The sequence below is a fragment of the Brassica napus genome, chromosome C3, assembly GCF_020379485.1.
Source record: "Brassica napus cultivar Da-Ae chromosome C3, Da-Ae, whole genome shotgun sequence".
NCBI classification, from domain to species: Eukaryota; Viridiplantae; Streptophyta; class Magnoliopsida; order Brassicales; family Brassicaceae; genus Brassica; species Brassica napus.
Genome location: NC_063446.1, coordinates 67,899,572 through 67,925,877, shown reverse-complemented (window position 1 = coordinate 67,925,877; position 26,306 = coordinate 67,899,572). Strand labels below are relative to the sequence as shown.

General features: G+C 37.1%; 2 protein-coding genes and 2 long non-coding RNA genes across 5 annotated transcripts; 3 read left to right on the top strand and 1 right to left on the bottom strand.

Moving 5' to 3' along the window:
• Positions 1-1,642: 1,642 nt before the first annotated feature.
• Positions 1,643-5,545, bottom strand: LOC111204123. Its single transcript, XR_002656536.2, has 5 exons — positions 4,430-5,545; positions 4,234-4,299; positions 2,272-4,084; positions 2,062-2,130; positions 1,643-1,972 (listed from the first exon to the last, which is right to left on the bottom strand). It is a non-coding gene; the product is annotated as an uncharacterized LOC111204123 (long non-coding RNA).
• A 5,913-nt stretch (positions 5,546-11,458) lies between these two features.
• Positions 11,459-12,477, top strand: LOC111204748. Its single transcript, XR_002657325.2, has 3 exons — positions 11,459-11,759; positions 11,984-12,039; positions 12,347-12,477. It is a non-coding gene; the product is annotated as an uncharacterized LOC111204748 (long non-coding RNA).
• A 5,716-nt stretch (positions 12,478-18,193) lies between these two features.
• On the top strand, positions 18,194-21,209 carry LOC106377745 (V-type proton ATPase subunit H-like). Of its 2 annotated transcripts, none has more exons than XR_007320441.1 (9): positions 18,194-18,297; positions 18,389-18,461; positions 19,026-19,092; positions 19,189-19,306; positions 19,431-19,592; positions 19,885-20,010; positions 20,144-20,269; positions 20,369-20,548; positions 20,630-21,209. XR_007320441.1 is itself a non-coding variant. In XM_048750386.1 (9 exons), exons 7-9 carry the CDS (start codon positions 20,207-20,209, stop codon positions 20,876-20,878), a joined length of 492 nt encoding a protein of 163 aa, XP_048606343.1. In that variant the 5' UTR covers positions 18,194-18,297; positions 18,389-18,461; positions 19,026-19,092; positions 19,195-19,306; positions 19,431-19,592; positions 19,885-20,010; positions 20,144-20,206; the 3' UTR covers positions 20,879-21,209. The 2 variants fall into 2 exon arrangements, 1 of the variants encoding a protein (XP_048606343.1); XM_048750386.1 differs by having other exon boundaries at positions 19,195-19,306.
• Positions 21,210-21,886: 677 nt separating this feature from the next.
• LOC106380659 (cyclin-dependent kinases regulatory subunit 1) lies at positions 21,887-26,022 on the top strand. The gene is made up of 3 exons (XM_013820460.3): positions 21,887-22,054; positions 25,288-25,348; positions 25,691-26,022. The coding sequence occupies exons 1-3, from the start codon at positions 22,002-22,004 to the stop codon at positions 25,847-25,849; spliced, it is 273 nt and encodes a 90-aa protein (XP_013675914.1). The 5' UTR covers positions 21,887-22,001; the 3' UTR covers positions 25,850-26,022.
• The last annotated feature ends 284 nt before the right edge of the window (positions 26,023-26,306 follow it).

Sequence of the window (26,306 nt, the reverse complement as noted above, 5' to 3'; positions counted from 1 at the left end):
TAATAGACTAGTAAATTTGATCCAGAACTTCTAAAATATTTTCCAAATGAATTTGTGTAACCGAAGATGGAGTATTACGGAAATAATTTTATGTAATAATATGGTCTTTTTTGTAGTTTAATATTTAATTATGTATTTATATTTATAATTGTATATTTTAGTGTAAGATTTTATAACTTAATATTATTATAATATTTGTATATATGTGCTAGTTATTTATAAAAGTTCTATGAATTTATATTAATTATGATAAATATAATGACCATAGTGTAAATTACAAATAATTTTGAAGTTAAATTTGAAGTTTTGTTTTTGAAAAAAAACACTTTGAAACTTCAAATATTGAGTTTTGCAAACTCTAAAATTGAGAATCTTTTTGGAAATGTTCTAGTAAGTGCGTAGACGTTTAACTAGTGAAATAGAGGTCTAAGAACCATCTACAACATATATTTTCAAAATGTAAGGCTTGAGAAATTCCTGGATCAAATCAGTGCTAATGATTAATCATTAATTGAGCAATTATAGCAATAAATAGCAAAATGAAAAATGAAAAATGAAAAATACAAGGGTAAATGAAAAAATTATGAAAACACAAGAAAATGAAAAGGGTATAAATGAAGTAGGACCAAATAAAAATAAAAATGAAAATTAGGTATGTGAGCTGAGATTGCAGAACCTGTCGCCATGGCCCCCTTTCCTTCAGACAAACCAGAGGTCCCAGACCCTTGTTCTATTTCGTGATTCACATTATTGTATGCTTTTGTCTCCACGCTTGTTTTTTTTTTCTGAACAAGTCTCCACACTTGTTTGTGTTACAAAAAAAAAAAAGTCTCCACACTTGTTTTTTTTTTTTAAACATTAAGTCTCCACACTTGACACATGCACGCATATTATACGCCTATTTATTATCAATAATAACGATATACAAGTTGCGTAACGTATCCGTACGTATAAATGCATAGTAGAAGTTTAAGCTTTTTGTATCATTTTCAATCAATGACGATATACAGCTGCCTATTCTAGTTTTAATGTGAAGAGGTCCAGATTTAAGAAAATGTATCTAGCTAGCTATAAATTAACGAGGATTGAATATACTTAAATTTCTTTATCAATAGAAAAGGTTCGATGATATTTTCGCTGAAATGCTGATATAAACATATTCAAACCAATGTTTCAACTGGTATCCAATGTGATATTTGTGTATCCATATAATTTAATAGTGGTCACGAATCACGATCACATGTATGAAGCCAAATCTATTCTCACGCTTTCGCAAAGAAACATCAGGAAACATACAAAACATTTTGTCGTTTTTTTTTTTTGCATGACTTCGTCGATTGGAACTACAAAAGATGCGCTACAGAAAATATGGGTAGTAATAAAAGACGAAAAATGCTATGAGTTTGGTATAATAGCGCTTCTTTAGCCGCTCTGATAGCGTCCGTTATAATAGGTCTGACACTTTTAATAGCGGTTTTTTTCTTATGCTATAGTTAACTATACAACGATAGCATTAGTTTATATGCAATTGTTAATATTTATAATAACGTGATACCAAATTAAAAAAAAACTACACCTTAAATAATTACCCAAAACATAATTCATAATTAAATAATTCAAAATTAAATCGAAAATTAATTCATAACTAAAAATTAAATTTTATTTATGTATTAACATCAATGTACACAAATAATGGTTTACAATTAATATCGGTTTATTTATGAACATTGGTTTACACACAAACCTGATTTATTAAACTAAATCTATCTAAACCAAACCTAATAAACCAACCAAAAGTGAACCTAATCTACACCGCTTCCTTTTTTCCATCGTCTTGTTTTGTCGCACCTCCTCCTCCATCTTCATCGTCTTCCTTACGTCTCTGTCTTCTCTCCTTCTCCCTCTTTCTCTTCTTCTTCTTCTTGCTCTGCTCCATCTCCACCATCACAGCTTCTTCATATCCGGCACCTTCCTGTAACAAGAACAAACAAATCAAAAATCAAATTCAAAACAGAGAGATAGAGAACAATGGCTATTGAATATGAACTGCATCAGACATACCTATCAATGTTGTGCACTACGGGAACAAGAACAACCACCAGCCCCATTATCAATTCCACTTCCTCTTCCCTGTCCATGAAGTCAAATCCTCATTTAATCAAGTTACAATCTTGTCAAACAAGACTAATCATTCAAAAATCTCAAAGCAAAAAAGGAACATATAACAAAACTGAGATACGGTTGTTGTTAACTAAGACCATCAATATGCACCTGGAAAAGAAGAAGCTTTGATAAGAGGATAGATAAAAAGAGTGGTTGAGACAGAGTTCGATGACGGAGTAGAGAACGAGGAGGTGGAGATGAAGATGATGGTGACAGCGGCTGAGGTTTTGGTGATTGTGGCTGAGACAGCTTCACTGACGGAGGCAGAGAACGAGGAGATAGAGATGGGGGCGTTGAAGGTTATGGTGATGGTGGTTGTGACGATGATAGACATGGATCTGTAGTGTTGAGTGGAAAAGAATATTGAGAGACAGAGGCGATGGAAGAGGTTTGGTAGTGACGATGACTTCAAAAAATTGGAGATACGAGAGGGATGAAGATGAGATTTGTGAGTCTGTAACTCTTCCAAAATCGGATGAAGAATCTGAAAAAAAAGAGACGAGAGAGAGAGGAAGAAGCAGAATGAATCTTGACCCTTTAAAAAATTTAATCAATGGTCGTGATTACATAACGCATGATCCTCGCCCTTGCATGTGATAGGCTACTTATGTTGACCAATCAAATTTTTATACATTATTTCCTATTCTTTTTTAACACGATTGTTTAAATTCTATTTTGTATTGTAATATATAAAATATTTATGATATATTTTCGTAAATAAAACTTATTTTGAGAGAACATCTAAATTTATAATTCACAATTCAAATTTTTTAGATTTAAATTTATACTTTTAAAAATTAAAATTTGTGATTGATATTTGGATAAACTATAAAGTTTAGAGATGATGATATAGGGTTTGGTGTTAAGAGTATGTTGTTTAGGGTATTAGATTTATAGTTTTGTATTTTAAAGTTATAACCTATATAGTTAATTTATATTTTGATTTTATGATTTATAATTAAAATTTTAAGATTACAAGTTTAAAATGAAAGGTTATTGTTTATGATATAGGGTTTGGTGTCAAGAATATGTTGTTTAGGGTATTAGATTTATAGTTTTATATTTAAAAGTTATAAACCCTATATAGTTAGATATGTTTTTAATATGTTTTAAATGTTTTAGGTGTCTTATTCATCTTAGTATATAAAAGACTCATGTTTTAAATTATTGAAGTTTAAAAGTATGTGCAAAATATGTTTTTAGACATGTTTTGTAAATTTTTTAAACATGTGCTATACAACATATGTTTTTAAACATGTGCTAAATATGTTTTTAGACATGCTTTCTAAAATTAAGTTTAATTTTTTTATTATAGGTTTGAAAAAATTAGATTTATGACATTGTATTGTATGTAGAGTTTAAGTTTGGGGTTTAGAGTTTAGGGTGTAGATTAAAGATCTAGTGTTTGAGGTTTAGAATTTAAATTTGAGATTAGATTTTAAAATGATTACATTTAAGTTTTTGATTGAAATTATATCATGAAAATATTGTAATTCTAAATTTATGTTTAGGGGTTTAAACCATTAATTATATATAAAGTCTAATAATGGAACTCTATCAATTGGTGCCACTGCCCTAAATGTCTGGATGATTCATCAGTCTACGAAATATTCAATTTTGCATTACTTTATTTACTGTTCCTTGGCTTTGTAATAGTTGTTTTCCTTTTGATATTTAAAAACCTTATTTCTCATTGAGCTTAATCAATCCATATCCATAAACGAAGATTTAATATATATATTTAAAGAGACAATTATGTACCCATTCTAAACTTTGTCACAAAACAAAATATAAAGTTTCCCAGGCATATAATACTTAAAGAACGTTTAGAAAGTTTTGAGGTTATAGATTCAGATGGAATTTCAACGTCACTGGCTTTCATATGTTCAGTCAAATCGACGTTTACATCCTCCTCTTCTCCCTGGACACACACACACACACACATCTTTTAGAACACACAAGTAAGGACTTTTAAGTTGAAATCTACATCTCTGTAATAATAGAAGATATTAAGGCACAGTTTAAAGCATGGAGAAACCATCAAATTTCTGAGTAAAGGAGAAGGCATACCTTTGCTTCTCAAAGACTTCAAATTATATAGAGCATAGAGGTGAAACAAGCACATGGAAAAGCCAACTTTAGCCAAAAACGGGGCAAAAAGATAAACTTTAGCCAAGAACAGAGCAAAGACAGAGACTTTGGTGTTTCTAAGACTTGGAAAAGTATTAAATTATCAAATTGAGATATGGAAGATGAGAGAACAAACCATGATCATTGTCTTCCGGCCAGACTTAGAAACTAGCAAGCTGTTCTTGGAGAATTATGTGTCATCTGAAACTTACAAACATGAGATGTTCTCGATGAATTACGGATCCTTCTTTCTTCTTGTTTTTGTGTTACAAGTTCACGACCACTCCCAACACTGCTTCTCAGAAATCTACTTTCCCCAAACTCCAAGCCTTCACCAAATCGGACAAAACTCGTCAAAACTCGATTGCCCCCGAGAGGATGAATTGGTGAAGTCGAAAGCTCCAGGAACTGCTGCTTCTCTGTAACCAACGGAGGTGACGGCATATCTGACGTTGAGGCGAGGAAGTGAGGAGTGACGGCGGCGAGGGGGAGGAGGATTCGACGGTATAAAGTTCGGCGAGACATGTGTGGACCTAGAAACAGATAGTCAAGGCAAATCGAAACCCAAACCTAAAAACCCCAAATCAAGACAAACTTAAAAAGAGAAAGTGAACGACGAAGATTGGAGGTTTGTCCGGTGGAAGCCATGAAAATAATGACCGATAAACACGACGGAGGAGAGATGGAGATGAAGAGACGATGATTTCGCGAGAGAGATTGGAGAAAGAGACTTCAGTTTATGATTCTGAGAAACCATACAAAGCCTTTTTTTTTTTGAAACGAGAAACAATACAAAGCCATTTCGGTGAATCTGAAAACTGTTTTGGTGGCAAAATATTTATTTTTTCTAAGTGTTGGAGCCTCACTTAGAAAATTAATGCGCCTAATTTTTTTTGTTTTCCCGCGATAACAAATATTGCGTTTTAAACAGATAAACGCTATTAAAAAATCAAGTGTTGGCATACAATAGCAGAATTGTCATAAACGCTATAATTTGATGCTATTAATACTCAAATTTACTGTAGTGCTGTTTTTGTTTGAGTATATAATATTTCAAATGTCAACTACTTGTAGTCAACGTGATATATATCTTTCACATACTCTCCCATGCATACAAAATAGTGATATACGTACAATATGTATGAAATAAGTGTGATACAAATGTCCACTACTTACCATAAGATAGAATAGCCTGTGTGAATTAAAACTACCGGACGCTATTTGACCGGGATATAAAATTTGTTTATCAAATAAAAAGTAATCACTAATTCATGTACTGAAGTTATAAGTAAATTATTTTTCCTTTGATATTACGAAATAGGAGATGATATGACAAGAAAATTCGTTTGCATATAGGAATAAACGTATAGATTGAGTTAAAGTCATCTGGCATCATATCAATCATCAACGAAGCTCTATATTACTCTTGAAATGTAAATTCAGTTTGTTCTAATGTTATATTCACTTTAACAAAATTTTTATATATTAGGTTCAGTTGTGAGCTAATATTCCCCTATAGCATTTTCTAAATTTTGCTAGAATATATATGTGTAATTCACAAACTAAAGCAATTTCTAAACCATCTATATTTTCGTGTCAATAAATATGATTAACAAATGGACATAAATAAAAGAATAAATCTTTAAATAACTGAATTATTTATGTTTGAACCAGTATTTGTTAATGAATACAAAAAATTGGGAGCGGTTAGGCTCATTCCATGAAAAATATGGGAATGAAACGTTATATTGGTATTTTGAATTTCATGTTGTCGTATCGTATTGGAGTAAAGGTCATCATCATATGGTACAACGATTTCTGAGAAGAACGACGAAATTCACGAGATATGTATCCATGTTGTCCAAATTTATGAACAAACGATTCACTGTGACACAAAATCTTTTATTTTATTTTATATTCTGGAATTTTACTTTCTTTTGTTGGTTCATAAGTACATAAAAAGACACGTAGGTTTGATTAAAAAAAAAGACATGTAGGTATAATGTATATTATGTAATCGGCGGTTGGAACATACGTACGAATTACTTGGCCAAGTAAATGTCGAGATTTTGACAGAGGAAGAATGAGCAAAACTATACTAACATATTCAATAAAGTCAGACCTTCCTTTCCTTTTTTTACTTCATAAGTGTAAGATTTCAACTTCTTATCCACCTAACATCACTACTCGTGTCCTTGAAAATATTTATTGAATTTTACCTTTCGTTTTTTCTATTCTACAGTAACCAAAGCATATATATGATATTATAAGCATTGTATAAAATGGGGTGATATATAACCCTTTGACATTTGATACATTTACTATTAAATACACATTATGTTGTGTTCAAGAGATAAGATAAATATATTATAGTAAGCAAATGTATTGATTGATGTTGAGGAATTAGATACATATTATGCTGTGTTCAAGAGATAAGAGACTTATGCTCCTATGCTTTATGATTAGCAGGTCAATTTCGGCTATGTATGTATGTATTATTTAAAGAAAAACTAAATAAATTGAGTATGTAACCTCTCGATTAAAATAATTGATTGTAGTCCTTAAAATGGTATCTATTTATGACAAAAGAGGTATCGTTTGAAATAGAGTATACGCTTTTGGACAGTGAAATGTTAGATGTTAGATTCAATCTGACTGGTCCAACTAGAATCAAACACAACGTGTTTGCAGGGTTTAATCAAAGCTTGCATCTACGAAAATAGAAACAATAGCGAGACAAAACTTGAATGTAGTTAGACAAACTTCACAGAATAACTGAGTCAATATGAATGAGTATTGGGAGGGTCATTAATTGTTTCTACCAAGATGTGGGTAAGAAATTAATTGCAATGGTAAATTTGAGATATGTTCAAAGAGTTGAGTTGTTCAAAAAAAAAAAAAGTTCAAAGAGTTGACAAAACAATACAAAAATAAATAAATAAATAAATAAATAAATAAAGGTAAGCAAGTGTTCAAAAAAATTTCACATCATCCTCGCCTTTTTCTCTCTCGGCCGCAAACGAAGCTCTAACCTTGGGTCCGACGTCGTCCGGCGCGTGTGAGCGCGTTCTCGACGTCGGAGCTTTCTTCTTCCTCCTTTAGTCTTCTCTGCTCTTTGCTCTACCGAGATCTATCCATTCCTGTGCGCTTTGCTTTTGGTTCTACCTCCGGAGGTTCTGTTCGGCTATGTCTCTGCTTGCGTGGAGTCGCCGGCCAGAACGCGAGCTTGCTGGTGTTGGAGTCATGGCGCGGCATGTGTTGGGCTTGATTTAGGTGGAGCGGTTTTTAGGGTTTCTCAAGTGGTTCCTCTTCGTAGATCTTGTATCCGGGTGTTTTGATGTCGGAGCGGGATGTTTGGAAATAGGTTTTACCCTCTGTTTCTTCGTTGGGACAAGCAGTAGTGGCCACTGTGGAGGGGGGCGTGAGGCTTAGCTGCGAATGTGGCTCAGCTTCTTGCTTGGGTTTGGGAGTGCTGCCTCTGCTCATTAGAGTCAACCCCGGTGGTTGTTGTTTTTGATGGCCAGAGCTTTTTGCGAGCTCAACCTTAGTTTTGAGAGGATCAGAAGGAGATAGATGTATATCGAAGCGATTGCTTCATTGTCATGGATTTGGAGTGGTTATTATCCAGTTACCGGCTGTATGAATAAGACGTTTCCGGGAAGCTTTTATAGGCTTCGCCGTGGGGTGATGGTGCGTATGAGGCGCGGGGAGAGCACACTCAAGGTCCAATGACGAGTCTTAGTTCGGATTGAAGGGTGTTTACAGCGACGGTTAAGGATTCTAACCTCTCTCGATTCAGTTTATATGTTTGGTGATGTTCGTGTGCGTCTAGTCTATCTCGCTGCTCCTTTCAACTTGTGTTAATTGTGGATGAGTTCTATTTCGGTATGCTCGTCTTTGAGCGCAAGGTGGAGCTCTTGAAGTTCTGTTTTACTTTCCTGTCTCTCGACGTCTTTTTTCTTTATTGTCTTTGTTATTTTTAGGGGTTTGTGTTGTTTCCATCTTTTGGTTGCGGGTGGTACATGTTACCTCGCTGGTTCTTGCCTTTGGAAGGGTAGGTAATGTCGCTATATGATGTTTGATTTAATATTTAATTTACCAGATGACAAAAAAAAAAGAGCAACTGCTTGTTCTCCAGTAATATCTATTTTAGGATTTACAACGTGGTAATAAAATTGTGTTGAATTCGTTGAAATAATTAATGAAATGGGGTTTGGACGTCTCATCAGTCATCACTTCAAAAGGATGTCTTGTTCTCAGACAAAGATTTTGGAAGTATCTTCTCTCTCGCCCTACCACTTTTAAGATCGACCCATCAGGCCATCACACCTCTTATCTTCTCTCTATACTATTTACTTTTCACCTTTTCTCACATTATATATATATACAAAAAAGTTTGGATGTGTGGAAAATAGGTGGCATTCACTAAAACCGGTCCCATGTTACCTGATTCTAATTTACAAGACAATCGACCCCACTCTGCAGTCTTTGCCAAGCCCACTAGGCAATGGCACTAAGTTCATTAGCCAAACGGCCCAAAGTACTTTCCAAAAAACATGGTTTAAAGAATGGACACACTTGGTTTATAAGAAGGTGTGTCTTCTCAACAGAAACAACATACCTTTATGATTTTGAACAATTTCTCTACTAGATTGATTAAAGATTGTCTAGTTAAACAGATCCTTAGGGTTAATCTAATGCTTCTGGAATTTTTTTTAAGTACAATCAGGTATCTAATAACGACACAAATATTCCATTTCAAGTATACAGAAAAGATTTGTTATATCATATACAAAATAAAAGATATATTATAGTTCTATAAAACATTATATCGTCATCAAGGACAAAAACCGGCCGAGCCTAAGAGCAAATCTATCTATATATATAAAGTTGATTTTTTCCCTTCTTATGACATGTGGAAGGGGGGTTTATTGACATGTGTCCTCATGTTTTTTTTTTAAATCCTTCTTCATTTAAATTATTGCAATTTGCTCCATCAATTTCTAATTATGTAATATCTAATCTTTCTCATATTTATTGGTCCCTAAAATTTAAGAAATAAATAAAAGAATATAAATATATTTTAAATATTTAATTTATTCACAATTCAAAATAGCATAAACTTTCACCATTTTATTATTTACTAATTTTTATTATTTCATTTACAAATTATATATTTATTTCACTATTAATATCATAAGATAATCAAACTAAGAATAAGAAACTAGAGCATCAACGCAAATAACCAAGAAAGCGGAACAAAGAAAGAATAATAATCGAAAGGCCAAAGCCACAAAGAAGCAGGATGATATATGACTAAAGCACTGGAATCACAACCAGTAGCTAAAAGGTAAGAAACACCTCACAAACTAAATAAGAACATACAAGACGGCCATGCAAGTGCAAGACCACAAAGCTCTGGATAGAAGGGACCAAAGCTCCAAGAGACTAACTCCGCACACCTATACCAAGAGAAATATAGAAAAGAAACAACTTGAGAGAGGGAGGATGAAAGACAACCACTGAGAAATCAGAGACTAAACTTGAGACCATAAATAACCTTCGAAGCCCACATAGCATACACGAACGAAAACATTATCCAAACCTGAAGTGGCAAACATGGTGAAAGGGAGAGCCACCAGAGATGCGATGAAAGCTGCAAAGAGATGCGAGAATAGAGAGGGAAAGGGAGACGAAATGAAATCAGCAAACTATTGAGCCGTCCTCGAGATATAAAAGAGAACATATAAATCAGAACACCAAAAAATAGATCTTGAAAACCAAGACGAACAGAGACACTATTGACGGTAAGCCAACAACGATGAATACAACATCAAAGACGACTAAACTCTGGCCCAACCAAAGAGACGCAGTTCCAAACATCAGCTGAAATCTAAGGAAGAAGATGACCTGTCAATATTGACTGGAACAGCCTACAATGCCGTGAGAATCAACCGAACAACTGAAAACTCATAAACCTGATCTACAACAAATATCATATAATCTCACATGTGATGAAGGCAAGGAAGAACAAGAGAAAGAGGTGAATCTTTTTCCGGTGATGGTGAGAACTATCGCACACCAGAAAGATAACGAAATACATAGACGGTGACAGCTCAAGGTCAAAATATGGGGAGGGGGCAAAAAACATAGTTATAATTTTCAAAAAAATAAAATAAAATATAATTTTGACGCTGAAACCGTTAATCTTATAATCAACAAATGCGTAGATACAAAGTTATTGAAATTCAATATTCTTTTATGTTAGAGGCTCACTTCACTACTAACAAGTACTATACAAACAAAAACAAATTATTAAAAAAAAACAAACACAAAATATATTAATATATCACCTACTATTACAAAACACACTAAAAATACCAAGTAATGCTCTTAACAAATAAAAACGACAACAAAATTACATTATCCAAAAAATCTTGCTCTTAGCAATAATAAAACAATATTCCGCGGACATTCCCCTAGTGCATTATAAATCTACTCAAAACTGCTTCAAGGATCTATCTGGACTTAAAGAGTTAATGATCATTTCTCTTCCTCAAAACAACATCTTTCCGAAGCTGCTTTATTGATGGAATGATATGTCTGTTCTGTGTATGTTTAATCTGCTTGAGTGGTGCGTCTCCAGTTAGTTGTATCATGAAGATGTTAATTAGATTTACCAAAATGATCAAATCATTTATGCCATTAACTTTATTATAAACAATGTTAAAGAAATTGGTGGGCACATGCTCTATAATGGATTAGCGTATAGTCGAATTATATATTGATTTAGATCAGCTTATAACAATTTAAACCAATTTAAAATAATTTTTCTTTTAAAAAATCGTTTTGGTTATATAACCAGATAAAAATCGTCTAAGAGCATCTCCAATGTACAACTCTATAATTTCCTCTAAAATAGAAATCTCTATTATAGAAGTAAAAATGTTCCAATAGATGCCTCTATAATATAGTTTCTCTATTTTAGAGGAAAATATAGAGGAAATTAACTTTTTATCTCTATATTTAGAGGTGAAAAAAACATATCTCTATATTTTTCCTTATAAATAGAGGAACTCTATTATAGAGTGTACATTGGAGCATTTTCACCTCTATAATAGAGTTTATCTATTGTAGAGGAAAATATAGAGATAGAAATAGAGGTGGGTTGGAGATGGTCTAAAGCTAAGCGGTGTCTATACCGGATTACTAACCTTGGTTTTAAATCAACAGCCGGAAATGCGCAAAGACAGGGGTAGTATTGTAGTTTACTTATAAAACTGTCAGCGTCTGATCTTTGTTTTGATTGCCCGCGACTACTCTTTAACTTCTTCCACGATTCAGATTCGAGTTTCGGAGAAGCTCTCTATCTATCTATATGTCCTCCTTATCGTCACAGAATAGAGATCCTTCACTACTTTGTCTTCTTCGTTCCCGGTCGCGATCAACTCGTTTGCGATCTTCAGGTCAATGTCGCTCCTCCTCTGTTTGCTTTCTTCTCATCATCAATCATCATCTGATTCAATCGATTTTCGAAAGAGACTTGGAATCGCGTTTGCTACTTGATCTGTTTTAGCTTCTCTTATTCTTGACATTTCACGAATGCTTGTAGATCGTGTTTCGTTAGGCATTTTAGTTGATTTGAATCAAGGTCTGTTTCGAAACTCGTAATCATCGTGCCATGATTTAGATTATGTAGGGATTCGAACCAGCTCTATGGATCAGGCGGAACTGTCTACGGAGCAGGTTGGTGATATGATGTTGTTGTTTAACTCTGTTTTGGTCTGAATATGTTTAGCAACGAAAGATAAAATGTGAATAATGACAAGTTTTTTTACAAGGATCATGTCGTTTAAAATGCTTAGATATGTTGATCATGTGTTTTTTTTTCAGTGAGTTTACAGTGTTTGAAATTACGTTAGCTAAAACTTATTTGTTCTTGTTCCTTTCTAAAAATGGATCAACTGTTAAATTTTGGATGGAAATTTTATTTTACCGATTTCCCTTGGTAATCTATTATTAACAACTCTCTGTTGTTATTTTACCTTTGCAGGTATTGCAAAGGGACATTCCATGGGAGACTTACATGACAACTAAGCTGATTTCAGCTACAGATCTCCAGCTCCTAAGGCGCTACGATAAAAAAACTGAGAGTGCAAGGGCACAGTTGCTGGATGAAGTAAATCTTCTACAACAACTGTTTTCTCTCTCTCTCTCTCACACACACATTTACAGAAACTTGTGTCAGTTTCTCTGTGTTAGAAGTGGTTGAAGTTGTATAACGACCATGCAAGCATTTACCTTACCTTGTCATTGTGAAGTGATATGTTATGTTGTTAGAACTGAGAAGTATATTGAATAATATCCGCCCAACCACCCTCTCTTAGCTCCTCATAATGGAGTCTAAGCCAATTACAAACTCTCTAGATCCAGCCCAAGGCCAACCAACTAACTGACTCTATTATTCTCCTTGGGTCCTCTTGTATATTCAAGGCCCAAGTACAAACCAGACTCAAACGACTTACTCAACTGCTCGCTCTACTTCTTCCTCTTTCCCTTCCTTCTCCTCTTCTCCCCTGTTCCTCTTCCTCACATAAACCCTCCGCATCATATCAATACCCCCGTTCACGAGTTTCAGCTTGTCCTCAAGTGAAAACGAAGGAAACTGATGTTTAACTTCTCTAGCGCGCAACCAAGATGTCTCATGCGTAGGAAGATGACTCCACCTGACCAACACTTCCAAATATCCCTCCTCATCATAACGAGTATCCAAAATCTCTTCTGGTTCAATACGCACTTCATCATTTCCATCCAACACCGATGGAAGCTCTGTAACAACCGTAGCTTCACCAATCACCGGTTTAAGCTGTGACACATGAAAAACCGGGTGAATGCGTGAAGACTCTGGCAACTTCAATTTATAAGCCACCTTGCCCACTCGTGCTACAACTTCGAACGGCCCATAATACCTTGCTGCCAGTTTCTGAAACAATCTCCTACTCACTGAATGTTGACGATAAGGTCTCAGCTTCAGAAAAACCATTGAGCCAACTTCGAACTCCAAATCACGTCGATGCTTATCCGCATTGTTCTTCATCAATTCCTGTGCTCTCACGAGATTATCTTTAATAGTCTCTAACATACGATCTCGCTCCTGAAACGCAGCCTCAACCTCAAAGTTCAATGTCGACCCAGCCTCATGCGCCACCAACTGTGGAGGGTCTCTGCCGTACACGAGTTTGAACGGAGTACACTTCAAGGCCGTATGATACGCTGTATTATACCATAGTTCTGCCCATAAGAGAAACTTTGACCAAGTCTTAGGGTGAGTGGAGGCAAAACAGCGTAAGTAAGTCTCCAAGCATCTGTTTAACACCTCCGTTTGGCCATCGGATTGGGGGTGAAACGCAGTGCTAAAACGCAATCGTGTGCCTGATAAACGAAAGCACTCCTTCCAGAACTTGCTAAGGAAAATCCTGTCACGATCCGAGATGATTGATTTTGGAAACCCATGCAAACGAATAATTTCTTTTGTAAACTTGTCAGCGACGTCAACCGCGGTAAAAAGATGTTTCAGAGCTATGAAATGGCCATATTTACTGAGGCGATCCACTACCACCAGAATGACGTTCACTCCTTGTGATGTTGGCAATCCTTCGATAAAATCCATCGCAACATCCTCCCATATACGAACTGGAATGTTGATTGGTTGCAGCAAGCCCGCAGGAGATAGAGTAGAAGTCTTGTGTGTCTGACACACTGTACATGCTGCCACATACTCCTGTATTCTTTTTCTCATCTTTGACCAATAGAAGAGAGCTCGAACCCGCTGCAGAGTTCGTAAAACACCCGCATGCCCTCCCATCAGACTGTCATGGCATTCTTGAAGAATGAGAGATATCTGTGACGAGTCTGCAGGGATGACCATGGCGTTCTTATAGAACAGACGACCATTGACCACTGTAAAGCCATTCTTCACTGCCTCCTTATCCAACACTTTTCGTATCGTCTCCTGAATCTCTCTATTTTCCTCCACTTCTCTGTACAATTCTTGCAGCTGTAAAGACGACGGAACTGTTAAAGCCATCAAGTCGATCTGCACTCGCTCAATCCCTGAATACTCAATTCTAGAAAGACCATCTCCACTTTATTTTCACTTCCAACCTTATACTCAATATCAAACTCATACCCCAAGATCCTCGTTAACCAACGCTGATAATCCAAGGTTATCTCCCGCTGCTCAAGGAGATACTTAAGGCTCTGTTGATCCGTTCTGACAACAAACCTTCTACCCAAGAGATAATGGCGCCATTTCTGAATTGCCAGCACAATAGCCATTAGCTCTCTTTCATATATCGGTTTCTGTTGCTCCTTAGCCGTCAATCCTTTACTGAAGTAAGCAATAGGGTGCTGGTTCTGCATCAATACTGCCCCAAGACCAAAACCAGACGCGTCTGATTCCACAACGAACATCTGTGAAAAATCTGGTAATGCTAACACCGGAGCTGTTATCATTGCGTGTTTCAACTTAGCAAACGCATTCTGTGTTAACTCAGACCACATAAATTGCTCCTTCTTCAGTAATTCTGTGAGCGGTCTCGCAATAGAACCATAGTATTGCACAAACTTCCTATAGTAGCCCGTTAATCCCAAAAATCCTCTCAACGCTTTCACTGTTGTTGGGGAGGGCCACTGCTGCACTGCTGCTATCTTCTGATTGTCTGTTGAGACACCATCACGTGTAATCACATGTCCCAAATACTCGACTCTTCCTTGAGCAAATGCACACTTCTTTCTGTTAGCAAAAAGTTTTTGCTCCACAAACACATCCAAGACCAAACTCAAATGCTTCACATGCTCCTCCATGCTTGTACTATAGATGAGAATATCATCAAAAAACACTAGCACAAACTTCCTCAAGAAACTTCTGAATATATAATTCATCAGCGCTTGGAACGTGGCCGGGGCATTAGTAAGCCCGAAAGGCATTACTAGAAATTCAAAGTGACCATCATGTGTCCGGAAAGCAGTCTTTGCGACATCTTGCTCCTGCATCCTTATCTGATGATACCCGGCTCTAAGATCCAGCTTCGAAAAAACCGTAGCTCCATGCAATTCATCCAACAATTGGTCAATCATCGGAATTGGATATTTGTCTGGAACCGTCGCTCTATTCAAAGCTCTATAATCCACACAAAATCTGTGTGAATTATCCTTCTTTTTTACCAATAAGACAGGACTTGAGAAGGGACTCTGACTTGGCCGAATCAACCCTTCCTCCATCATCTCTTTAACCATCTTCTCCATGACCTCCTTATGTGCATGAGGATACCTATAAGGCCTCACGCTTACAGGTTTCGAATTGTCCTGCAGCACAATCGCATGTTCTCTACCCCTGACCGGAGGTAAACCCACTGGTTTCTGAAATACCTCCTCATATTCTTGTAATTTCTGAGCAATCATCAGCGGTAACTCGTCCTCGGAAACTTTGGATCCATCCACTGCTTTCAATTCTATCTCTGGAACTGTTTTGCTCTCTGAAACATTTACTGCAAACGTTTTGATGGAAACCCGTTGTTCGTGTAGTGTTGGATCACCGACTAAGGTTACTGGCACTCCGTGGTAAGTGAAAGACCATTCATTGCGTTCCCAATCCACCAAACATTTGCCCAAAGTTCGCAGCCACTGGACGCCCAGTATGACATCAGCGTTTCCCAACTCCAGTACAATGAAATCAGCTTGGAACTTCATAGACGGTAACCTGAGTTCCACGTTTTTACAAATTCCCGAGCCATTGACCGAGATTCCTGTTCCCAATAGCACACTCAAGTTTGGATTTTGTGTGATAATGAGTTTATTCATCTTTGCTGCAGCTGGTGATATGAAATTATGAGTGGCTCCACTGTCAATCATCACCACCAACGAAGTTGCCTTCATAATCCCACGCAGCTTGGTAGTGCGGGAAGAAGACAATCCCAAAAAAGAATTCAAGGATAGTTCCATCATTGATGCTTCCGTGTCTTCAACCTCTTCCTCAACTTCAATCAATGACTGATCCAAAATCTCCATTTCAATGCCATTTATAACCGTCAAAACCTGAAGAGCTCGATTGGGACACACATGTTGCCTTGACCACTTGTCATCACACGTAAAACAGAGCCCCAAACGCTTCTTTTCAGCTATCTGAGCTTCAGTCAAACGTAGCTGCTGTTTCTGCCCTCCAGTCTCGTTCTGTTTCGGTTGTTGAGGTTTAAAAGTCCACCCTGAACTGCTCTTGGAAGACGCGTATGATTTTGTCGACGCTGTCTTGAAAGTGTCTTTCTTCTCCGCTTGTCTCTCTCGACAAACTACTTTATACAGCACACTGTCCTCCATTTGATACGTTGACGAAATCATCTCATCCAAATCCACTGGTTTGCACATATTAACTACTTCCCTCATCTCCGGTTTCAGGCCATTCATAAAAATTCCCTCCAGTTGTGTATCTGTCAAACCAGTTACTTGTGTAGAAAGATCTTCAAAGGCGTGGATATACTGAGCTGCCGTTCCCGTCTGCTTGACTGCAAAGAACGGCTGACTGGGATCTCTGAACTTCTCTTTACTAAACCGCGACACCAGCTTCTGTTTAAACTCAATCCAACTTCGAAAACCTCTTCGATTCATTTCACTATTGAACCAGCTCAGAACGTCACCTGCTAAACTCACTGAAACTACCTCCAGCTTAGCTCTGTCATCGTAACCGCCAATCCTGAAAAAACGTTCAGCTAGTGCAAACCAAGCATACGCATCCACACCATCAAACACAGGCAATTCCACACGTTTCAACATTCGCTCGCGACTACCAACTACAGTGGTTCGATCATTCGCATCCTCATTCCTACTACTACGGCCAGGTTCCACGGTGGAATTATGTACCTGATAGTTAGGATGACGATACGGTGGGGGCGATTCATCGGAAACATCAATCGATTTTGAAAGTTTCTTCTCCAATCGAGCGCACATCTTCTGGTAACATGCTTCGATCTTCGCCTCCAGCGTCTCTTCGATTCGCGATTCCATCGCCTTCGCATTCTTCTCTAACTCATGAAACGACTCAGCGAATCGCCGATTCGTATCAACCTGCGACGACGTATGATCGCGTAACGTCATCGCGAGTGACTCCATCGTCACCGGATGATCCGATTGATTCTCGCTGGTTTGTCTCGTGTTCTTCATCCCCGATCTCGCGAAGTTCCGTTCTCCAGAGCGCTCACCGTCACCAATTTGTTAGAACTGAGAAGTATATTGAATAATATCCGCCCAACCACCCTCTCTTAGCTCCTCATAATGGAGTCTAAGCCAATTACAAACTCTCTAGATCCAGCCCAAGGCCAACCAACTAACTGACTCTATTATTCTCCTTGGGTCCTCTTATATATTCAAGGCCCAAGTACAAACCAGACTCAAACGACTTACTCAACTGCTCGCTCTACTTCTTCCTCTTTCCCTTCCTTCTCCTCTTCTCCCCTGTTCCTCTTCCTCACATAAACCCTCCGCATCATATCAATACCCCCGTTCATATCTGAAGGTCGCGTGTTCGATCCACGCTCACCGCACCAATTTGTTAGAACTGAGAAGTATATTGAATAATATCCGCCCAACCACCCTCTCTTAGCTCCTCATAATGGAGTCTAAGCCAATTACAAACTCTCTAGATCCAGCCCAAGGCCAACCAACTAACTGACTCTATTATTCTCCTTGGGTCCTCTTATATATTCAAGGTCCAAGTACAAACCAGACTCAAACGACTTACTCAACTGCTCGCTCTACTTCTTCCTCTTTCCCTTCCTTCTCCTCTTCTCCCCTGTTCCTCTTCCTCACATAAACCCTCCGCATCATATCATATGTCTTTATTGTTGCCGGATGGTCGAGCTTATGTTCAGCTGTTCGTTACCATCTTACGTGATATATTTAAAGAAGAAACCGTGGAATATGTTTTGGCTTTGATTTATGAAATGCTCTCAGGTTAATAAATACAACATGGAGATATTTGCATTCACCTTTTCATAATTTTGGATACTGAGTAGTAGTACTAATGCATAAACCTGTTTGCCAGCAAACCCAGCACGAGCTCGGTTATTCCATGATCAATCTTTGGCACATGAGGATACTTACGAGCCTTTCTTGAGGTTAGATCCCTATGCAAATAGTTTTATTTATGACTGAAATTTGGTCTCGGCAAGTATTCTTTCCCATGCTATTGAATATGTTGCTTCTGCTTCGGAAAGGTCTAGGACTTGTTGGATGTTTCTCATTCTCTTACTTGACATCATAACGTGTCAGATGTCCTTTCTAGTTTTCCTTGTATTCATTCTACTGTTTATATCTATGGTGTCAGACGAAACTCGACCTTACCTAGTTACAGAAAACAGCTATTTCTCAGATAGATTAATTAATATGTCTGTGTTTATGTTTAATGTGACCTGATTTCTTAGTCCTGCACTTATGGTGTAGTGGTTCTAGCAAGAGATTCCGTTGCTTTGTCTGTTTAGTCACTTGGCCCTTGCTTGTTTAGTCTGAGATCCTGATTTTAGTCATGATGAGTCAGTTTATTATTTCAACTACAATCTTCCTAAAAAAGGGAATAAATGCAACACTCCATTGGGGATAACTGCTTTCAGTTACATCTTTGCTTGATTTTAGCTGTCTATTTTCAAAAGAGTGCAAAATCTAAAAGATATGCCCTCTTTCAGGTTGCTGTCGAAGGGCAATTGGTTCATTCAAGAAAAAAAGCCGCAAGATCCTTGCCTGGATAATAAGGTATTGTAGAGTTCAATACTGCTTATTATATACTTTACTAAGCATGTCTCTAACATTCATTATCTTTGACTTGGCGGGTCTTGTTCTTCTGGTAAGGTATAGTTATAGGCCAAAAGCTAGTGTTATTGCAAATGGAGAAGCTTCGGGTTCTAAGAAACATATTACTACAATTGATGATTTACTCAGTGGATTGGTGGAGTGGCTTTGTGCTCAGGTTCCTTTTCTCCTTTTCTTCTTTATTTTTAATAGTTAATGCTTGCTCTGCATTGTTGTTAAAAGTTAGTGATTCTTGAAAAGCGTCCAACGTAGGTTTCACAATCCTTCATTTTGAAATGCAGCTGAGGCAGCCTTCTCATCCTACTCGTGGAGCTCCAGTTGCAATCAGCTGCTTGTCCACACTGCTTAAGGAACCTGTTGTGAGATCGTTATTTGTTCAGGCAGATGGGGTGAAGTTACTTGTCCCTTTGATCTCCCCAGCATCCACTCAGCAGTCTATCCAGGTAACTATACATATGGTGTAAGTAGTATTCAGTGAAAAGTGCCCACTAAAGATGTAGAGATGTATTGCCGTTTCCATATGATGCAAAGTCTTCGGTAGAAGGGCTATGATTAGACATACACTCAGGATGAAACTCGTTATGATTTTCAAATTTACAACTGAAGCTGTGGATTTATATTGCTCTCTAGTTCTAAAGTAGTAACCCATTAGATAATATATAGTTTTGCATCAGTTCATTTTGTCATAATGTCTCAGTAACTAATTCGTGTGATTTGTACGCTCTTGACCAACAGCTACTCTACGAAACATGTCTCTGCATTTGGCTTATGTCCTATTATGAACCCACGATAGAGTACTTGGCAACATCTAGGACAATGCTAAGGCTCACGGAAGTGGTCAAGAGCTCGACTAAGGAAAAGGTGAGCTATGTTCTCTTTTGTTGATCAATCGGAATCTCTGTCTGCAGTACCAAGCTTTTTAATTTCTTTTATCTGTTTTGGATCATTAATTTGCAGACTTGTTATGTTTCTCTGACGGTCCTTTGTCTTATAGGTTGTGAGGGTAGTCATATTGACATTCATGAACTTGCTTCCAAAAGATACATTTGGTGCCTAGATGGTTGATCTTGGACTCCCACATATCATCCACAGTCTGAAAACACAAGCATGGAGTGACGAGGTCAGTGATTCCTACAACACCGGATGTGTATTATATAGTATATGCCTTTGTTGCAAGCATTGCCATGGTTAAACCTGTTTAATTTCTGAATTTTGGAAGGATTTGCTGGACGCACTGAACCAACTAGAGGAAGATCTAAAAGACAAGATCAGGAAGCTGAGTTCCTTTGACAAATATAAGCAAGAGGTTCTTCTTGGCCATCTTGACTGGAACCCAATGCACAAAGAGGCCAACTTCTGGCGTGAGAATGTCACTAGCTTTGAAGAAAATGACCTCCAGGTATTACTTTCTTCTCAATCACCACCACCACTTGTAGGGCTCAAAGCGGCTTAACTATTTGGTTAAAACATGTGGATGCAGATACTGAGGGTCCTCCTCACAATCTTGGATACGTCAAGTGATCCAAGATCCTTGGCGGTGGCGTGCTATGATCTCTCGCAGTTCATACAGTACCATGCAGCGGGGAGAGTGATCGTAACAGACCTCAAGGCGAAAGAGCGAGTGATGAAACTGATGGCTCATGAGAACGCTGAGGTGACCAAGAACGCTCTCTTGTGCATTCAGAGGCTTCTCCTTGGTGCCAAGTACGCTAGCTTCTTGCAAGTTTGATGGGTGTCTTTCCATGTTTTCTTTCTGTATAATGGGAAGTAACCAAAACACAAAGACTGTGTTTCATTTTTAGTCATGTGGATTTGTTGTTCACACCAAACAAAACGTGCTTGTACACTCCCAAGACCATCTCTTTTATTATATGTCCTGGAAAAACCTGCTCTTGTATGCTTAAATAATTGATTTCTGCGATGTGATTTATTTATTCAATAAAAAGAGCTTGAGGAATGCTCTTGTTACAGAAAGCAATATTGGGCCGGTTTGTTGTATGAGAATGTTGTCAGAGCATAATGCAGATGAGAGATACATGTATATGGTTTGAATTCGGTTGCATGGTCTTGCTACGTTACGCTGTCTCTACTTAGTGCTTATGCGGTTTGCTGCTGGTTATGGTTGCAACAATAAAAGTAGAAATAAAACACAAAAATGCCTCTATCCATATCAATACAGCATGTTTCATTTATTGGGTAGTTAGAGCATCATTATCCCTGAAACCCCAAATAGGGTTTGTTAATTTTTTTTTTTTTTTTTTTCGAATTTAGAGAAAAAAAAAACGAACCAATCGTGAGCCGCCACGTGTTAGTGGGGTCCGCGAACAGTGTAAAAAACCTTTAAGAACCGATTACTATTTAATAGTTTTTGTAACCGATTTCTTAAAAAAAAAAGTGGGTCCTACGCGGGATCCACACGCTAAAAAACCCTCTAGTATCCCCGGATAAAGATGCTTTTAGTAAACAAAAATATAAATTTTTATTCGTGATCGGTTTGATCAGAAGCAAACCGAATCTCCCAATTTCAATACAATTCGGTTTAACCTTTCCGGTTTAAAACATTTTATTTTTCATCTCAGCCTTCGCAGAACGTGGTTTGGTTGGGTTCGTGATTCTTCCTTCTGAAAATTTTCAAAATTCAAAAAGGCCAAAAACAATAATAATATAAAAACCGTTGGCTAAAAATTAAAACCCCTAGATTTCCAGTTAATTACATTGATGCCCCCCCCCCCCCCCCCAATCACTTTTAACTTCCATTTAATACACTCCTCGTCACTTTAGGGTTCTTCCCACTCCAAAAACGATCGATCTATCTGAATCATATCATCTCCGTTTCAATTGCTAGAGAAGAGATGGGTCAGATCCAGTACTCTGACAAATACTTCGACGACACTTTCGAGTACAGGTAGCTTTCCTTCTTCCCAGTGGCGGATCTAGAAACTATATGTATCAGGGGCATAAATAAAAACTACTAGATAAAATATAAAAACCATTGTCATAAAACCGTACAAATCATTACAAATGGATCCTACGCTCTCTCATGGATTGAAATCGCTTCACCACTGTTTCGTTTGTAACAGATTCAAACAACTCCTTTTCAATATAACATACTAAACAATCACTTAGAAACTCGTCTCCAATTCGGTTGCGTGTAGCTGTCTTCACTAATTTCATTGCAGAAAAGCATCTTTCAACACTTGCAGTAGCAACAGGCAATGTTAAAACCAACTTCAAGAGCCTATAAACTAAAGGATGTACAAGGTGCTTTTTTGTTTCCACCATCAGACGAGAAAGATCTCCAAGATTCTTCAAATTCTTAAACCGTTCATCGTTTTTTATATTATCAATGTAGATTCCAAGATGGTGTTCCATAGATAGACACTCTCCAAAACTAAAATCATCAGGATAGAACTTAACCAATCTCAAAAGCTTAGACTTATCAAACTCACGGAAGGAATTGGCAGGACTTAAAGAAGCCATGCAAATAAGCAAATCAGTGTTTACCTCAGTAAATCGATCATTAAGCTCTTGAAGTTGCAAATCCATAACAGCGTAGAAACAATTAACCTTGTAATGATGCAGATTGGTTACACCAGTTTTTTTCCTTGGCCTCCTTAAATCCACAAATTCTTCATCCATCACAAGCATAGTAGCTTTATTCTTTTCGCAGAATGATGAAACTTTACCGATTAGCAAATCCCATCCATCTTCTCGAAATTTTTGCAACTCCCGTTTAGTTGAATCTACAAGTGACATGGCATTTGAAATATCTTGATTCTTCATTTGCAAAGCCATTGACAGATTCTCAGTTACTCCCAAAATAAACAGCATCAACTGCAAATAGAACACACAATCGAATGTGTGAAAATACTTGAGAAGACCATATGCTTGACATCTTTTTGAGTCATCAGCGCCTTCATCTTGAACACTTTCAAGGATTTCAATGACTGAAGGAAACAACTCAACCAGACGCAGCAAAGTTTTATAATGAGAACCCCAACGAGTATTTCCAGGCCTTGGAAGAGAAATCTCTTGATTTTGTCCCGTTCCAGTGTTAATGTCACCACTGTCAATCCCTTCCTCCACCCTCTTCCGATTCATATCAAGAAGTGTATCTTTCCTCTTGCAAGAAGCCACAACCACATTCAGCAAAGTCGAAACCATGTCAAAAAAATTACTAACTTCAAAGCTCTTTTTCGCAACTGCCACCACAACTAGCTGAAGTTGATGAGCAAAACAATGTACATAATAGGCTGAACTATTTTCTCTAGCAACCAATGCTCTCAGCCCATTAAACTGTCCCTTCATATTGCTTGCTCCATCATAACCTTGTCCTCTCAACTGTTTTAGGCTCAACCCATGTTTTGCAAACAAGTCATCAACTGCAGATTTCAGAGATAAAGAAGACGTTTCTTTTACATGAGTAACTCCCACAAATCTCTCTTTAACTAATCCACTTTTATCAACAAACCGAAAGACAACAGCCATTTGCTCTTTGTTAGAAACATCTGCAGACTCATCGACCATCAAACCGAACACTCCATGATCGATTTCTTCCATGATAGATTTCAGTACTTCTTGAGCAAAACAATGTACAATATCTTTCTGAATCACTTGAGAAACCATCTGATTATTTTTTGGAGCGTTCTCCAAAATAACCTTACTTACAGCGTCATTTTGTTCTCCGGTATACTTCAAAAGCTCTACAAAGTTTCCTTTATTAGCAGAATCTTTTCCTTCATCATGACCGCGGAAAGGTAATCCTTGTCGTAACAAGTACCTAGAAGCATCAACTGAAGCATTTAACCGGATGCGATATTCATTTTTCACCACATCGCCTTGCTTATAAAAAGCATGCACAATTGACTGACCTTGATTCATCAAATCATCACATCTCTTAACAGCAATATTATGAAAGCTATTAATTCCACCTACATGCTCAGATAAAGCCTCGGGTTTTTTCCAACAAGAAAACCTTCAGTCACAAAAGCATAATTTCCACCTTGTTTTGGTATGTCATCTCTGAACAAATAGCAACACAAACAGAATGCTTTATCTTTGGAGACGCTGTACTCTAGCCAATTACCATACTTCTCAAACCAAGCTGGATTAAACCGCCTCATTGTTGTTCCAAACTTCTTCTTTTGAAAAACATGACCATAGGGCTGACAAGGACCTCTAGTTAAATATTTCCGCCTTACTTCGTCTTTTTGATTCGGAAGATACTGCGATATCTTTTTTCTTTCAGCTGGATCCCATGGCAAAGAATCCAAATCATCAGAGTTATCCAATTTATCCAAATTTCTTTTAGAATCTGAAGCACTCGTTTTGTTATAATATCGCTCCATTTATCTGCAAATCAGTAGAAATAGTATATTATTATAAAGTCAATTACATTAAGACTTTTAACATGTTACTAAACTAAACACAATTCATCATATTTAGCTAATCAGTTTTTCACGTTAAAATCAAAATCATATATAATAATATTGGATGAGTCTAAAATTATTCTACATTAACATCACAAGTCACAACCTCAAAGCATATCATCAGACAATTTTGGGATAGAAAGCAATAAAAAGAGAATCAAACAAACATTTAAAATAGATATAATCATATAAACTAATTAAATAAATAGAAAAAAAACTTACATGGACAGAAAATTTCGTGAGTGATTCTAGCCGGTGAAAAAAAATTGCAGGGGAAGAAGACGACAGAAGAAGTTGAGAAGACGTAGACCTAGTTGATTTTCCTAAAACAAATATCCATATTTTCTATTTATTTAATAAAAACTGTTTTTATTTAAAATGGATTAGATCTGCTAAACTAAATAAAGCCCAATTAACTAAAATATGAGATTGTAGATATAAAAACAAACTGGACTTTTGTTTTATATTTATATGAATTAGAATATTTTTAGTTATGGTAATTATTTAGAGTATAGGGGGCAAAGAAATAATATAACAACATGGGCATAACTTCAATTTGTTATAAAACTAAACTAATTTTAATATTTTCATGGTAGGCAATTGCCCCCCCAACCCACAACGTACCTCCGCCTCTGCTTCTTCCTTCCTTCAATTTCGTTTCGAAAATTTCCACAAGAGCCTTGATCTGTTGTTGTGTGCGTACGTACAGGCACGTCGTGCTTCCTCCTGACACCGCTAAGCTTCTCCCGAAGAATCGTCTTCTCTCCGAAGTAAGTTTTATTATTCGCGTTCCTGATTGTGATCTAATAATCCGATTTGTGGATCATCGAATCGAAAGCTCGATAACTCTCTCCGTTTAGGGATTGCGAATTGAAGTTATCTGTGGAATCGTATACTCTGGATTTACAAATACGAAGAGTGTTCTCGCTAGTAGATGCTTTTTTGTGTGTGTTTTTGATATCAAGAACTCAGAGATTCGACGACTCTTGTTAGGTTTATTTAGATGTAGAACAGTGTTTGGGATGTTTAAGATTCTATACTTGTTACTTGGTGCTGCTACCTAGTGGTGAAGATGCTGTATACATTCTTGTGTATTGTGGGGTTTTTTGTAGAATGAGTGGCGTGCGATAGGAGTGCAGCAGAGCCGTGGATGGGTCCATTACGCCATTCATCGTCCAGAGCCACACATCATGCTCTTCAGGAGGACTCTCAATTACCAGCAGCCGCAGCAGCAGCAGGAGAACCATGCTCAAAACGTGCTCGCTAAGTGATTCTGAGTTGTTGTGCTACAAAAACATTGGCTGTTGTTACTTGTTATGTTTCTTGTAAACATTGTTTGTGAGCCACCTCTAATAACTTTGTTGGAGTTGGAGAAAAACTTGTGAGTGATAAAACTGACTACTTTGATGTTATGCATTGTTTGATATAATCGTGTTTCTTCTTCTTTCTGCCTCTTTGTTTACTTATTTTCCAACACATTATATTCATTATTGTAGTTTGTTGATAGAGTTCCATACTCTATTTAACTAATTGTTTAGTTTAACCTTTGACTTAGCAGCTGTTCAAATCCAATTTTCAATATCTTATTAGATGTTGAGTTGGATAGCCCATGTAACTAATTGACCAGATTTTAATTGTCATTATAAAATGAGCTTCTGCCTAAATCTTTTGTTGATATTACAACTAGGGCCGAATTCAAGTTTCACAATAGAGCTTTCAAGCAGAGAA